The 16,835-nt window shown below is 38.0% G+C and overlaps 1 protein-coding gene across 25 annotated transcripts in view; it reads left to right on the plus strand.

Annotated features, from left to right (window-relative positions):
• osa (trithorax group protein osa) overlaps positions 1 to 16,835 on the plus strand; it is a 183,120-nt gene that overhangs the window by 128,534 nt on the left and 37,751 nt on the right. For 14 of the 25 annotated variants that reach the window (XM_073990048.1, XM_073990192.1, XM_073990116.1 and 11 more), the window contains one exon: positions 15,433 to 15,474. The exons of the other annotated variants lie outside the window; for them this stretch is intronic. In XM_073990048.1, coding sequence (XP_073846149.1) covers positions 15,433 to 15,474 — 42 coding nt within the window. The remainder of the gene's footprint in view (positions 1 to 15,432; positions 15,475 to 16,835) is intronic. 25 annotated transcript variants of the gene reach the window in all.

The raw sequence follows: 16,835 nt of genomic DNA on the forward strand, positions 1-16,835 counted from the left end.
ACAACGTCGTTGCTGTTGTTTGTTGTTATGCCATTGTTTATGTTTTTGTTATGGCGGTCGAGTTGGTGCCGCCGTCACACTAGCTTCAATTCGATGGTCGGTCGATACCTACTACTACTACTGTTGGCTGTGAATCATTTTGTTCATTTGTAGAAGTGGCAACTTTAACAATTCATAATTATGGATATAATAGGTCTGTGGGGTATATTTTTAAGAAAGTTACAAATATAGAACTATAGTTTTAACTGTTATAAAGTATTTAAAAAATCTATATATGAGTCTCTTATTTAATGAGGAATGGAAGTGGAAGATCGCAGTTCAAATTACTTTAGATTCGAGATGGGCGCGTGTCTAAAAAAGTGGGCAACGGCATGCAAGAACATGTATAAAAATGTTTACGCATTTTTACGCACTAAAACGACGGTTTTGAAAAGAGGCACGCTCATGCACGAAAGCTTTTTTAATGAAAAATCTGACAATTCGACATAAAAACCCACAAAGGGACAAAAACTAAGGAAATAGTATTACGTATACTAAAGTTTGGATGTTTTTGGTCGGTTTTATGTTATTGTCGACATTACGTACTAGGTTGTTGTTTTTAGAGTTTGGTACATTCTTTTAACATGATATTTAACGGACCATTTTTAACACAACAATTAAGCACGATCGTGACTCACACGTTTCATATGTGATTCATTTTTACAAAAAAGCCCGAGTACGGACGACCCAAACATTTTACGGCACGCGTTACCCGGTACTCGATTTTTTTTTAGAAGGCACTACTCACGACACACGCCCTTATATACTCTTGATATCCTATATCCAGGTTCCATAAGCCTTCTAAAATGTAAATCTTTCGAAGTTTGCCGATATAATAGCACTTTGGTGGCCTAGCAGATTCATTAAAATTAAAGGCCGCATGACTATCGGCAGATAAATATATTCATGGGTTCTGTGAGACTGAGATCAAGTTTTCTGACCTCTAGTTTTCAGTTGTCGAAACACAGGGTATACCTCTGCTACCAGACGCCAAAATCGTACAATCATCGTTACGATGCCGCCTTAGGGGCGTAATGCAGGAGGGGTAGAGGTTAAACAGTTCCGGAGATAACATTCCCACATTGGGAACATCCCTGTTTCACTCTACTCCTCGACTAATATGTGTGGTGCTGCTTACAGAACCCATGCTGATGATCGGCAACTGGATAGCTATTTCTAACGCTGGGGAGGATTAAAGCGTCATGGGTCTGCTACGGGAGAAAAAGCGAAATCGGTTTGCTGGTATCCTTGCATGGCTTCAATAGCGTGACCGCCCTGCCCATTTTCCAGACTTCGGGAACGATTTGTGGGTGGCTATTGAGGGGTTGAGAACTTGAGTGAGATACTCGATTCACACACCGCACATCCAGTTGTTTCAGCATTACCAGCAGAATTTTCACTGCTACAAAATTTTCTTTAGGCCCATTTCGATAGGACTTGCGGTTTCCAAGCAAAATCGTGAAAACCTTGAATCGCGATTTATCTAAAAAGCTCTCCGGCGATTTTTTTTATTTTTTTTCTCATCTATGAACATTGTATTTTCAGAATTCGCAAAAACTTCCCACGTTCCATTTAAATTTGGTTCAAGAGCACCGTGCCTTCTTTCTAGGGTTCGAGAGTGACTTAACCGTTGCCCACAATTCACTTATTCCGGCTCCAATGTTGGAACTCTTCAGATGATTTAACCACTAGTTCCGCTTATGCTCACCGACCAACCTGTTAACTTCCAGTGTCAGCTCCCAGACTCTGGGGTCACTGGGGTTGGCACGACGAAGCTCATCACGCTCTATTGCCATATTCCTCGCCTCTGCCGGGAAGTTTGTTCTCACTTCAGGTATTCGACCAGCAGGTATATAGCGAGCGGCTGCAGCAGTGATGAACGTCCGTTCTGCTCCCCGAAGGTCAAAAGGGTTGGGCAGATCTCTGAAGCGGTGATTACTCTGATGATGAACTCTCTGAAACTCGGTCAATTAGCTTTCCCATGACTGACGAAATTCCGACGTTCAGAGGTGATTAAATCGAGCTGTCTGCTGATGGAGATATTATGGGGAGATGGTATGATTCAAGAGAAAGGACGGGCTGCCAGGTGACGTTATTTGTCAGACTAGGTGACACAATGGTTTTGTCTGGCCAACTGTGACACTCTTCGCTAATTATGGTAGATCTATCTATCTGCTTAGCCAGCGCTATACCCCTCTGGTCGTTTCCGAGAAGCGAATGCAACACAACATGATGCGCATTAAAGTCCTCCAAAACCAGACGGCTATGATCCTCCATAAGCGGGCTAATGTTGGGACTATAACCTGGAGTACAGCTATTTGAGGGGGATGTATACGTTCAGGAACTCTACCTCGGCAGTTCCACACCTGACTGCCCCATACATTTCATGTACGGGTCATTAGAGCCAGGCTCAAGCGAGATAGGTCTGTACTGAACAGTTACCATGAATCGCTATCGTCATCAAGAGATGATAAATGTTTTTATATATGGTCCGAGTTGGATGGTATTGATCTGGACCACATTTACTTTCAACAGGACGGCGCTAGGTGCGTTACAAACAACATAACCATAGCTATGTTACGGGAAAAGTTTTCGGACCGTGTTAGCTTTCCAAGAAGAGATCACAATTGGCCACAGAGATCAGGTGATTTAACACCTTGCAACGTAACTTCTACGCCTACAAGCCAGCGTTTTCGATTCATAACCTCAAAAAAGATGGAATTTGTGAGTCTATTGAAATCATAGGGCAGCCACTTTGCGACTTGGTTATGTAAAATTTCATGAAAAGGATGTGGTCCTGTAAGCGTGCTCGTGGTGGACATTAAGCTGATATTGTTATTTTCATTGCAAATTGCATAGGTACCTTCCTCTTTGTTGTGAAACAAATATCCGATCATTTATTTAAAACAAAAAATAATTAGAAAATTAGAAAACTCTGTACCTTTGATGAAAATTTCAAAATTATCTTCGAAAATTTTGAACTTTTGTGATGGAGGTACACCAAGTAGATGCCTGTTATAGAACTTCGGCCAAAATTAAACTTCAAAACTCAACAGATTTTTCTAAAAGTTAGTCATTAAAGCTCTTATAGCCCACATTCGAACCGTAAATAATAATTCGAAAGCCTCTTAAAAGTTTATTCATTCCAAAATAGAAAAAACCCTCCATTATTTTTCATCAACGTCTGAATTCTGTATTATTATTATTATTTCTCTTGTGTCCAGTTTTTATGACAGACATCCACATCTACATATTTCTTTATTAATTACAATTGGCTTGCCAACCTCGTATAATCGTCGTACTTTGACAGAGAACGGGCCGGGTACTTTATTCGACGACGACTCATTATAGCTAAATGTTGTTTTCGGTCGCTGTTGTGTACTCTTGCCTCACTTAACTCATAACAAAACCAACGCAGAGCTGATACGACGGACGAGGCCATGGTGGTATAAAATTCTGTTGAATACTTGTCAGACTAACTGCCTGCCTGCCCTGTTGTGTGTGGCTGAAAACATTGGAAAACCAAGCAAAGCGTTGAACATGTTTTGTGAATTGCTGGTGCTGCTGCTGCTGATGATTCGATTCTCTTTACTACAACGACTAACACTGGGGTCCGGTCTGGCCATTTGGCGTTTTTTCAACATTCATTTTCGGTTCGGTCGCTAAAATCACTTGCCTCCCGTACACCAATGAAACGAATCAGTCAGTCAAGTAAACAACCAGCCAGCCAACCAACCGTCCTAAAAAACAACAGCACAACGAACGAACGTAAAAACGAGCAGTGAGCCAAACCATTCAACCAACCAACCAATCTAACTGCACTCGCCAAATATTCAGTCATCAGGCAGGCCAAAGCCAATACTAGAGATGTGAAACGGAGCCATACTCCGTCAGAGTCACTGAGCCAGTCAGCCAGCCAGCCATTCGTTTTTATTTTCGTTGTTGTATACATTTCGTTCGTTTGTTAAGTTCGCTCATTTAGCTGTTCTTTCGTTGTGCTTCAACTTTGGGATTTTTGTTTTTTTTTTTTATTAGATTTCTGTTCATATCGTTTTGCCTGTCCCGACAACTGCCATTCCACCTTAATGAAATGAAACGGGTCTCAGATATGAGTAAGCCACTGCCGGGGCCCCCGTAATATGTTCGCTCGTTCTGCGACTTGGTAGTTTAAGTTGGTGGTTAGCAGTGGTGGTGGTATTGGTGTTTGTAATCTTTTAGTACACACTCACTGTGTTACCATTCATTACTCAATTTAATATTTCAAAATTATTTGGAAAAATTAATTTAATTGGTTTCAGAACACAATGGAAATTCCATAAAATGTTGGACTACAATTTCGTTGTATGCCATTGCAAATTATGGCAATGATAGCAGTGGCAATCTAATGGGCTATGTTTCAGGTGGCCATACGGAGAGGAGCTAAGTGCATCTGAAACCGATGAATTTTACTCAAATCGAGAGTTTGTTAGATTTGTGGACCGAGAGGGGCAATCAAATTGATGACCTATATTATTGTGAATGTCGGCATTCAGACAGAAATTCTCACTAACCTGGAAGATTCGTGAATGATATGATTTGATGTTTTCCTAGAAAAGAAGTAAGAAAGTATCAGAGTTGTGCCGACAGAGGTATACCCTCAGCGTCGAAAAGAAAGTAAAGAGGTAAACACAAAACTTCTTACGTCTATAGCGTTTTTTAGTTTTTGGTTCAATTTCTCAGGAAGTATGGACTTACCCTCGAAAAAATTGTACCGTCGTAACTATGACCGAAAGAAAGGCTGCTTCTTTAGACCCTTTCTGAAAGAAAGGCTGCTTCTATAAACCCTTTCTGAGAGAAAAGCTTCTTCTTTAGACCCTTTCTGAAAGAAAGGCTGCTTCTTTAGATCCTTTCTGACAGAAATGGTGCTTCTATAGACCCTTTCTGAAAAAAGGTTGCTTCTATAGACCCTTTCTGAAAGCAAGGATGCTTCAAGGCTGCTTCATTAGACCCTTTCTGAAATAAAGGGTGCTTCTTTATACCCTTTCTGAAACAAAGGGTGCTTCTATAGACCGTTTCTGAAAAAAGGTTGCTTCTTTAGACCCTTTCTGAAAGAAAGGCTGCTTCTATAAACCCTTACTGAAAGAAAAGCTGCTTCTATAGACCCCTTCTGAAAGAAAAGCTGCTTCTATAGACCCCTTCTGAAAGAAAGGCTGCTTCTTTAGACCCTTTCTGAAAGAAAGGCTGCTTCTTTAGACGCTTTCTGAAAGAAAGGCAGCTTCTATAGACCCTTTCTGAAAGAAAGGCAGCTTCTATAGACCCTTTCTGAAAGGAGGATGCTTCTATAGACCCTTTCTGAAAGAAAGGCTGCTTCTCTAGACCCTTTCTGAAAGAAAAGCTGCTTCTATAGATCCTTTCTGAAAGAAGGCTGCTTCTTTAGACCCTTTCTGAAATAAAGGGTGCTTCTTTATACCCTTTCTGAAACAAATGGTGCTTTTATAGACCCTTTCTGACAGAAATGGTGCTTCTATAGACCCTTTCTGAAAAAAGGTTGCTTCTATAGACCCTTTCTGAAAGAAAGTCTGCTTCTTTAGACCCTTTCTGACAGAAATGTTGCTTCTATAAATCTTTAGGGAAGAAAGGGTGCTTCTGTAGGCCCTTTCTGAAAGAAAGGGTGCTTCTGTAGACCCTTTCTGAAAGAAAGACTGCTTCTATAGACCCTTTCTGAAACAAAGGGTGCTTCTGTAAACCCTTTCAGAAGGAAAGAGAGCTTCTATAGACCCTTTCAGAAGGAAAGAGAGCTTCTATAGACCCTTTCTGAAACAAAGGGTGCTTCTGTAAACCCTTTCAGAAGGAAAGAGAGCTTCTATAGACCCTTTCAGAAGGAAAGAGAGCTTCTATAGACCCTTTCTGAAACAAAGAGTGCTTCTGGAGACCCTTTCTGAAACAAAGAGTGCTTCTATAGACCCTTTTTGAAAGGGTGCTTCTGTATACCCTTTCTGAAACAAAGATTGCTCTATAGAAGGGGTGCTTCTATAGACCTTTTGAATAATTTTGAATCCTTTTCTACTCTCGCAAGGAGTACTACCGCTCGAACTCGAGTAAAGAGTAAAACTCTCTAGCATTTCGGAGCTCTGTTTGTAATTTTAGAGTTCGTTGGGGAGATGACGTGAGTTATTCTGAACGAAAGTTCCCCGTGATTTTTATCTTTCCGCCGTTTCAACCTAAAGGAGAGAGCGAGAAAAATCGCCGGGAATCTACGTCCTTCCAAAATTTTGTTGTTATTGCTCCATGTTAGTATAACCGCCTAGAGGTCTTCGTTATTAAAAGTTTTTAGGCACATTTCAAACGATTATCATTACTTTCTTCTGTTGCGTTACACTGTGCCTTTATTTCTAGTGACTTCATGTTCCATGTGCTCAAGCTCTCAACATCGTTAAAAAAATATAAGGGGGTAATTTTTTATAAATTCCTCTTTTTGCGATACGATTCGTTCGGTTATTCAAAGCTTTTGGCATTCCCTGGTGCAATTTAAACCTACAACGTTGCAAAATGAATGACAACGGCGGCTGAACGACGTCGACAACGACGAGAATACAACAACGTTGGCATTTTATACCAATTTATACTCTCATGCAAAATTCCCATTTCAAAACAACAGCCACAACAACAACCACAGCAACAAAAAGTCGAGTCGAGTATTATAAAAAAATGTTGTAAAAAAAGGAAAGAATAAAACCCACTGGGACCAAAACGACAACAACGACAATTTTTATGTTTTATGAAATGGGGGCAAAAACGTCAGTCATACCTTTTTTACAAGCACAACCAGCACTTTGGAACTTTGCAGGCTCGCTGACTGACTAGCTGACTGGACTGAAAGACTGACAATATAAAGTGTAACTCGCCTATTTGAAATTACCATTTGGGACATTGAAATGTAACTTAAGCCAAACGGCTGTTCCGGTTGCGTCGGACCTCGTGTGCAATTCCTCGCATTCATTTATACCTTTACAAAGCATATTTCGCCTGCTCCGTCGGAAAAGGTCGTAAGTCCACTTTTTTTGGAAATCGCGTTTTTGTTACAGGATGATAGTACAAGTCAAAACACGTCGTATGATACAAAGAAAATGGTAGTATGTCGCGTTTTTCTATACGTTTTGCCCTTGTCGGAAAAGGTCGTAAGTCCACAAAACGTACAGATTTGAGTACGAAAAGGTCGTAAGTCCACAGGAAAATGTATACTTTAAAAGAATACTACAGCTAATGTAGTTCAGATATAATGTTTAACGTCATCCATGGTTGGGGTACAATGTAAAGAACTAGCCCACACCTTTGGATGATAATCGGATGATATTTGGCGGAGCCTGTGGACCAAACTTTTGAACAAAAATGTGATAATTTCTATATTGCAACGAAAATTTACATTTGAAATCTATTTTCCCCCATAAGCGAACTGATTATGAAAGATGGACTTCTGGCCTTTTCATTGATACAAATTGGGATGCTGTATGTGTTCAAATACCTCATGTATTGAAAAATTTGTAAAAAAAAAATGAAAATTTTTACTGTTTTTTTTTTCTGTCGTATATCTTACTTAACTTTATCAACTGGTAATTTGTGGTTTCTCTAGGGACATTTGTTCACATAACGAGATTAGTTTGTATTCTGAATTTAATAAAGTAATCCCTTCTAACGGACGGGTAAATGCAATGTGACGGGTAAATGCAATGAGGAATATTGAGGCCACACCTTCAAAATACCGGAAATCGGGAGGTACCGTTCTATGGGGGCTATATGAAGGCGTCAATACCAAACATCCTAGAAGTAATAGAAACTTCTATACCGAATCACGAAGATCTATCTTAAAAATTGCGAGCTGTATCTTAATTTCAAAAGACTGACAGACGGTCATGGTTATACCGACTTAGAATTTTACTCTGGTCGGGTCTTATTGCTAAAATATGTACCCAGGATTGGGGAAACGGAATCGTTCGTAAGTTTTATATATAGCGCATTTAAAAAATAGGGCACAGGTATAACCCGCTCCTCCGAAATTCAACAAAATATATAGCCTACTTCAACCAAGGGACATCCCTGTGCATAATCTGAAAATTACATGGAATAAGTACTTAGGGTCGGAGATTCAACAACCGTTGCCTCGTAAATTAATTTCCTGAGCGATACTTTCATAACTTTTGCAAAAAAACGTTTTTTAAAAAATAGGGCCTGCCCCCACCCACTCCGAAATTCAAAAAATATAAAGCCTATTTTTAAATCGGTTGTTCCCTGTATATTCTTTGAAATTTTCAAAAAACATCAGTTTAGCCGTTTTTGAGTCTATGCGGAACATACAAACGTACACACATTGTCTTTTATATATTACATTTCACACAAAAATTTTTGGTCCATTAAACCCGCTAATAATTATCTCATCACCATGTTAAATTGCAAGCTTATTCTATGTCTTAAACTTAATTCAATCTTAAAATTTCGCGCCGATCGGAATATTACTGCAATCTACAGGACAGCTACAAAGTCGGGTAAAAATTGTGGGTTTGGTCCATTTCACACCTTTCGATTATAACTAACATCTAATGGGGTCACTTCTCTCCACAAAATTTCGTGATGATCGGTCCAACATTGAGGTCTGGAGTTTTATTACAATTGTTAATAAATGGACGGACACACATAGCTAGATCGCTTTATCTCGTCAAGATATGAAAAAAATGGCAAGGGGTGGGGGTCTACGACGAATACTTCGCGAAGTTATACGAATATTGAACAACAAAAACTTATAATACCACATTTCCACATTGTTTTGTAAAGTATAGATATTAGGCATCAAATTTTTTTTCTCTTTAGGGCACATGCCTCCCACCAGAGCCACCACCTGCCATGTGTAACTTGAGGATTAAAAGTGTTTCGTTTAGTGGTAGTCGACCATCAATTTAATATGAATGGACATGGTTGTAAAATCTTTGTACTATGAGGATATCTAGTTTTATCAACGCATTCTACAATTGTGGAAGTCTTCTATTGGGTGATAATATATCGGATCTTATGTTATGTGAAACAATTATGGCAAGTTTCTCTAAGACGATACGAATTCAAATTCGTTCGAATTACTACCAAATTCCTGTTGTTGTAGGAAATGTTTGTTTGATTGAAATTAAAAACAATTCAAATATTTTTTCAAAAAAACAAAAGTTTGGTAGTGGTTCGAACGGATTTGTATTCGAATCGTCTTAGTGAAACAGGTCCTTATTATTTGAATATCAAAACGATTGATATTCAGAAATACTGGTAATATTTCAAATGCTCACTTGGGCTTTATAATTAAGGATTATACAATTTGTCAGGGAGCTGCTGGGAAACCGCAAGTCCTATTCAAATGGGATTAAAGAACCTGTTGTAGCAGTGAAAATTCTCTACAAGATTAAACTTTATGATATTATTGTAGGTTTTAGCGGTTTTGAGATATAGAAGTTTTTTTTTAGATTTTCCCAATTTGCTTGAAAAAGGTAAGTCTTATCGAAACAGGGCTAGAGAAAGTCTTATAGCTGTGAAAATTCTCTAAAAAATTGGCTTTCGTAATTGTTTCCTATGTTGTACCATTTTTGAGATATATAAGTTTAATCAGTGAATTGTCCCAATTTGAACATCTATATCTCCCAATTTGAACTTCTATATCTCCCAATTTGAACTTCTATATCTCATAAATGGTAAAACCTACAAAAATATCATAGAGGTCAATCTTGTAGAGAATTTTCACTGCTACAACATTTTCCTTAGTTCCTTTTTTGTGGGGCTAGCGGTTTCCCAGCAAAGTCGTGAAAACCTAAAACAAAACTTTAAAATTTGAACATAAATAAACATAAAACACGAAAATAATCCTCATTCGATTTGACAGAAGACATGTCATATCAAAAATAAGCCAAAACAACAGAGAACAAAGATATAACGCTAATTTCTGATGCCTTATAGGGTCTCCAGTGAAAAATTCATCACGCCATAACTCAGAAGTTCGACTCACGGCGGATCTGCCCTTTGGGGTTCTGTATATACTCATCAAGGGCTTTCACCCCCAAAAGGAATTTTCGACCCCCAGACCTCGAGCTCCATTTTGTTGCACAGTGTAATAAATAAAAAATAATAATCAATAATTAATAAATAAAAACCAAAAACTAATTTCGAAAATAATTGGGTGTCATTTTTTTTCACCTCTCTGAATTTGCTTGCGTCCGCGAACGTGTTAAAAAGCGCTCCGGCGTTTTTTTTGTTTTTTGATTATGTCTGACGAACTGTAACACTCTCCACTAATTTTGGTAGGGGCTTCCTCATTGGCCGTGCAAAACGTAGAGCTATCAATCTGCTCAGCCAACATGACAATCTCATGATGAGCATTAAAGTCCCCCAAGAGCAGATGGTTATGACCTTCCTTCCAAAAGCGGACTAATGTCGGGCCTAGAACCTGGAGTACAGCTAGGGTGTCCAAAAGACCGGTTTTTCCAAACAAAACTGTTTTCGGTTAATCGAAATTTTCAATTTTTTCAAAAATCAGTTTTCGGTTTTCGAAATTTTTCAACCCCGGTTAACTGGATTTGTTAAATAGGTACAAAATTATTCATAGTTTATAGATATTTTATTAAATATGTGCGGCAAGGGGTAAATTAAGTATAACGATTATAATAATAATTGTTCCACAAACATCCCAGATGGGACAAGGGAGACTTCTCTCATATCAATGAGTGCACGCCGATTCATATTGGCTCAATGATATGGGACCTACTTTTTATTGCCGAGTCCGAACGGCGTGTCTTACGACACCACTTGTAGAGAAGTTTTTCATGGCTTAAATACTCAGGAAATGTCGCTAGCATTACTGAGGGGGAATTTTGCCACCGTTGAAAATTTGCTGTTGCTTGGCCTGGGATTCGAACCGCAGACCTTCTGAGTGCAAGGCGGACGTGCTAACCATTGCACCACGGTGCGATTACGGTATTATATAATTATGTCATAATATCCTTGTTCTTTGACATTCAACCTAGAAGCGGGGACTGCAAAATTAAAACAGAAATTGTGATCTAAAAATAGTAGAAACCCTTAATAAAATATAAAATTATCTATATATATAAAAATGGTGTAAAAAATGTATAGTAATTCATAAAATGAGAACGGCTAGGCCGATTTCTGTAAAATTTTTTGTCAGTTATTCGTATTTTCGAGGAGAAGGTCGGATAATTGAAAAAATCGAAAATTGAGTTTTTGTATGAAATTTTATTCCTTAATAGCGAGACGAAGTTCGCCGGGTCCGCTAGTAAGTACTAAATAAAATTAAGTTTAAGTTTTTATTAAGTCTGGATTCTTCGTCCTGCATTACCAACCTCAAATTATCGTAAAATGCTTTAATCAATCATACATTTTGTTACACTTTATAACCTGATATTCGACTAAAGATCGTGCTAGTTATGCACAGACTTCGACTAATAAGTCGAAGACGGCATCGGAATATTCGGCTGTCTGTGGAATAATGCCTATGTTGGACCAAATATTCGTTTTAATTGAAGTTGCAACGATAATTTTAGGACCATCTCACTAGAGTTGGGCAACCTAGTTACTAGTTCACTGTACTAGTTCAAATAGGTATAAGTAACGTCATACAAACTACTGTGTGATATTACGTATACACAGGTTTTTTCCACACAAACGACGATGTGGGCCATTGGAACGGCGCACAATGGTTCAAGAAATGATTTTCCTGGCCAAAAATCAAAATTTTGTTTTGTCACAGATATTTAATTTCTATATGGGATTCTATAGTAAATATATTGAAACTAAGGAAACCAAAAAATTAGGTCAAAATTTTGAAAGGTGCGGGCGTGGGGTGCCCCTAAAGTCGAACAGGTTTCCCATGTTTGAGAAATGCGTAATTTTTGAAAACTTCTCGTGAAAAATAGCTATTTCTCGGAAACTGTAACATATATTGCGTTCGCTGTTATTTTGTTAAGTAGGCAGGATTGTGGCCTTTAAAATAGTTTAAAAAAATTACCGTAGCGTTTACACAACATCAGGTATTTTATTTTTCCTCAGGTACTAAATTTTATAAAATTCCAACATTTATTGGACTAGAACTTTTGTGGAACAAAATGGAACAACGTTCTGTTTTCACAGAAATATGTCCGAGAGTCTCCTCTTTCAGCCCATATATACTTTTGTTTATCCGTTCAAAACTGGATAAACGGTTTCGGTTTTGGACACCCAAAGTACAGATATTTATCGGCTGTTACAACAACATAGTAAAAAATTTAAATAGGAATTATACTATTCCTATTTACATTTTTTAATATGTTGTTGTTGTAACAGCCGATAAATAGCTGTACTTTGGGTGTCCAAAACCTTCTTTTCGCAGCTGGAAAATTTCACGAAAATCGACTCGTTAGTTTTCAAAATATAACATATTTAAAATTTATCCGTGGCTGGGACTTTGGGCCCCAACAAAGAACATTTGATCCGGGAAACAACCACCATTGTTTCGCAAATTAATTTGCGTTAGCAAATATAACTTCGAAATTCATCAACAAATTTTCATCAAAGGCCATTTCTGAACATTTTCTGAAAATTTCAAGAAATTAGGTTCAGTGGACGTGATCATTGCTTTTCAAAATATTACATAATTAAAAAAGTGCATGTGGTCGGGTAGTTTGGCTCCAAATAACTACTTGGGTTGGAGGCACAACCCCATTGTCTCGCAAAATTAATACTAAAACCGATATGGTCATACGTTTTGTATATATAGAGTTTAAAAAATGGCGTGGGGAAGGTACTCCACCTCCTCCGGAATTCATAAAAATATACATTAGCACAGTAAACCATGAATATTTTCTACAAATTTTATGAAAAACATTTCTGTAGTTTTGCAGATATAACTTGTTTAAAAAAGTAGTCGGGTTTTTAGGCCCCAAAGAAGTACCTAGAGTCTGAGAAGCAACCACCATTTTTCGCAAATTAAATTTCAAGTCAATACGTCCTTTAAACAAAAAAATTGGGCACAGGGGAGTTACCCCACCCCCTCCGATATTCGTCAAAATAAATTTTCTATTTTCACCAAGGGACAACATAAACATTGTTTGCAAATTTCATGAAAATCCGTTCAGTAGTTTTGTATGTAGATATAGCAAATTTAAAAAGTGGGCGTGGTCGGATATCTAGGCCCGAAATAAGTACGTAAATTAATTTTCAACCTAATATATTCATATTTTTTTAATAAAGCGTTTTTGATAAATACGGCATATAAAGAGGTGGTATCCCGCCCCTCCCAAATTCAACAAAATGTGTAACCCATTTTTACTGGGGTCATCCCTGTACATTCCCTGAATTTCAGGAAAATTGGTTCAGTAGCTTTGTAGATGTAGCATATTTAAAAAAGTGTGAGAGGTCAATTTGTCTTTCCGTAAAAATCTAAGTTGGACTATGACGAACATTAAAAAAAAGTTATCCAAATCGGTCCAGCCGCTCTCAATTGATGCAATTACCAACGAACGACATTTGATTTTTATTTTTATAAACATACCTAAAAGTGACTACCATTTGCAATTGAAAAAAATTATAATTAAAACACTTAAAACCTACAACAACTTTGACAATTACGACCTGACCACCAGAGTATAAGTAAGCAAACTTGCTTACAACTCATGTGAACTTTGTGACAACCATTACAATGTCAAAACTGTAGAACTTGTTATTCTCACATCTCACATCTTTATAAAGATGTGAAGTTGAGAGAAGTGTAATGCTTATGACAAGACAATGTTGTTGTTACCACTTTTGTTTTGATTACAAGTTTTCTTTTTTGTTTGTTTTTATACCCTCAGCCTTTAGGCTAAGGAGGGTATATACACTTTGATACGATGAAAATGTGCCTCATCGAAATAATGATTTTAGACCCCAAGTATGTTTGGACGAAATGTGTTTCAGACAATTTGGAGTCGATCTAGCCATGTCCGTCCGTCTGTCTGTCTGTCCTGCTGGCTGGAGCGCACGATAACTCTCGAGCGGATGAACCGATTCGGTTCAAATGTTGGCTTTCGTAATATTTTGCCCAAACTTAGTTTAAGTTCGAAGATGAGCTACATCGGTCCACTCCTTCCGGTACCTCCCCCACAAAAATTCGAAAATGTTCGGAAAATTTGTGCGCACGATAACTCTTGAAGGGAGTGACCGATTTGATCCATACTTTGCACATCGTGAAATTTCTACTAAACTTAGATGAGGTTCCAAAATGGACTCAATCGGTCCACTCCTTCGATTACCTCCCACACAAAATTTCAGAAAAGTTCAGTTTAGGGTCATTTCTCGTATCGCTTTGATTTTTGTTTTAGCAACTTGTATTCACTGCCCTCCATACGACTATACAAGTTTCATCAGGGGCAAGTCAATACTTCCTGAGAAAACAGCATGAAAGTTGCAAAAAATCCCTATGACACCGTGTGAGATGGTTGGAGCGCAAGATAACTCTCGAACGGATCTGCCGATTCGGTCCAAAATATGGCCTTAGTAATATTTTGTCCAAACATAGTTTAAGTTTGAAGATAAGCCAGATTGGTCCACTCCTGCAGGTGCCTCCCCCTCAAAAGTAAAAAAATGTTCGGAAAAATTGTTCGTACGGTAACTCTTGAAGGGAGTGGCCGAATTGGTCTACACTTTACACATCCTAATATATTTACCAGATATAGATCAGGTTCAAATATGGACTATATTTGTCCACTCCATCCGGTACCTCCCACACAAAATTTAGGATAAGTTCACTTTAAGACCTAATACCGAATCACTTTGATTTTTGTTGAATTAACTTGCTTTCGCTGCCTCAATTACGATGGTAAAAGTTTTTTAGGGGCAAGTCCATACTTCTTGAGCAAACAGCCCGATGAGTGTAAAAACCCCCTATTGCATCATATGTTGTGCCTGGAGATCCACTTCCATAACGGTCAATGTCGATCCATTCCTTTTAGTAGCTCCTCCGCAAAACTTTTGATCTTTAATCCTAATCAACGTTTTTGTCGGTTCAAACGCCCAACATTTTTGAAACCCCCTAAATATAGACGTATTTTGGATAAAAATTGTTTCAATTTTCACAAGCTGAGGGTATTTTTATTTGGTATAAAACTATGGCACATGTGCAAGGTCTTGACTACTTTGTACTTCTGGCCATCAATGGTGTTTTGAGAAGAATAAAAATATTAAGTTAAACTAGACTATTCCGGCACAATAATTCCTAAAAACACAAAATGAGATTATGCCGGTTGTGGTTATGTGTTCTCGTTATATTTACTAACATTAAACAAAATTCCATTCTAAACAAAAAAATTTCAATTTTTAACAAATTAATAACAAAGGGTTTTCCTTTATCTTTTGCAGGTATGTTCAACAGAAGCGAACGAAAAGAAACAACTCAATAAGGTAAATTCTAAATTCATTTTCTTTTGTAACTGCAACTGCAAGAATCGGTCGGTCTTATCCCTTCTATTGTGGTAAATTCTTAACGAACATTCCCCGTGAATTTTGTCTTCAACTTAAAGGAGAAAGTGAGAAAAATCACGCGAAATTTTCGTTCAGAATAACCCCCACAATGAGTAGTTGCTAGATACCGGGGGAACGGAATGCAGGATTTTTTGTACTATCGGTTCCGATCGGGCCATCACTGTCATATTAGAGTATGGATGCAGAAGTGTTATTAACATATTTCAAGAGATTTTATATTGATGGAAACCTTAGTGTTTTGATAACAAAACAAGTAAAAAAGTATCAGTCGGCTTTGCCGACAGAGATATACCCTCAGCCTATATGAATTGAAACTTTCATCTAATGACAGATCGAAAAACGTCTACAAAACCAAAAACCCTTTACCCAAAAATTATGTATTAAGGAGGGTTTCAGAATTTTGTGGACATTAGGTCTTCCCGAAAAAATGTGGATTAGGATTAATGCTCACAAGTGTTGCGGAGGTAGATGATCCACTTTGGAAGTGGATCTTATTTTGTTAATCATTTCTTGTAATTTCATTTGGACAACGTATAACTTAGAGTTTTTGGACCACTATGTCAGGAAGCATAGACTTGTCCAGGAAAAACATAATATCGCTGTAAACAAGACCACAGCTAGTAGCATTGGTATACATTTCCAAAAGAATCTTTGAACACTTCAAGCACTTAAACAAAAATGTTTATTTGTGAGGGAGGTATCCTAGGGAGGAGGGGACGGATATGCACCATTTTCGACTTTGGGCAAAATATTAGGAGATCCACAGTTAGGACCAAATCGGTTGCTCCCTACTACAGATATAGCGTGTACCATTTTAGTGACATTTTTTATAACTTTTGGGGGGAGGTACCGGAAGCTGTGGACCGATATTGCCCATCTTCGAACTTAAACTAAATTTGAACAAAATATGACAAGGGCCAAATTTTGAACCAAATCAGTTGATTAGTTCGAGAGTTAAAGTGCGTTCCAGCCACTACGCATGGCGCCATAAGGGAAGTATAGGCTTGCTCCCTGAAAAACTTATACCGTACTCGAAGGAGTGGACCTATATAGTCCATATTCGAACCTGATCTATGTCCCGTAGAGATATTACGATACGAAAAGTATGGACCAAATCGGTTACTCCCTTCAAAAATTACCGTGGGCACAATTTTTCCGAACATTTTCAAACTTTTGTGGGGGAGATACCTGAAGGAGTGGACCGATATGGTCTATGTTCGAACTTAAACTAAGTTTGAACAAAATATTATGAACGCCAAATCTTAGACCGGATCGGCTGA

This window comes from Musca autumnalis, unplaced genomic scaffold (genome assembly GCF_047663935.1).
Source record: "Musca autumnalis isolate F117 unplaced genomic scaffold, ASM4766393v1 scaffold_1, whole genome shotgun sequence".
NCBI classification, from domain to species: Eukaryota; Metazoa; Arthropoda; class Insecta; order Diptera; family Muscidae; genus Musca; species Musca autumnalis.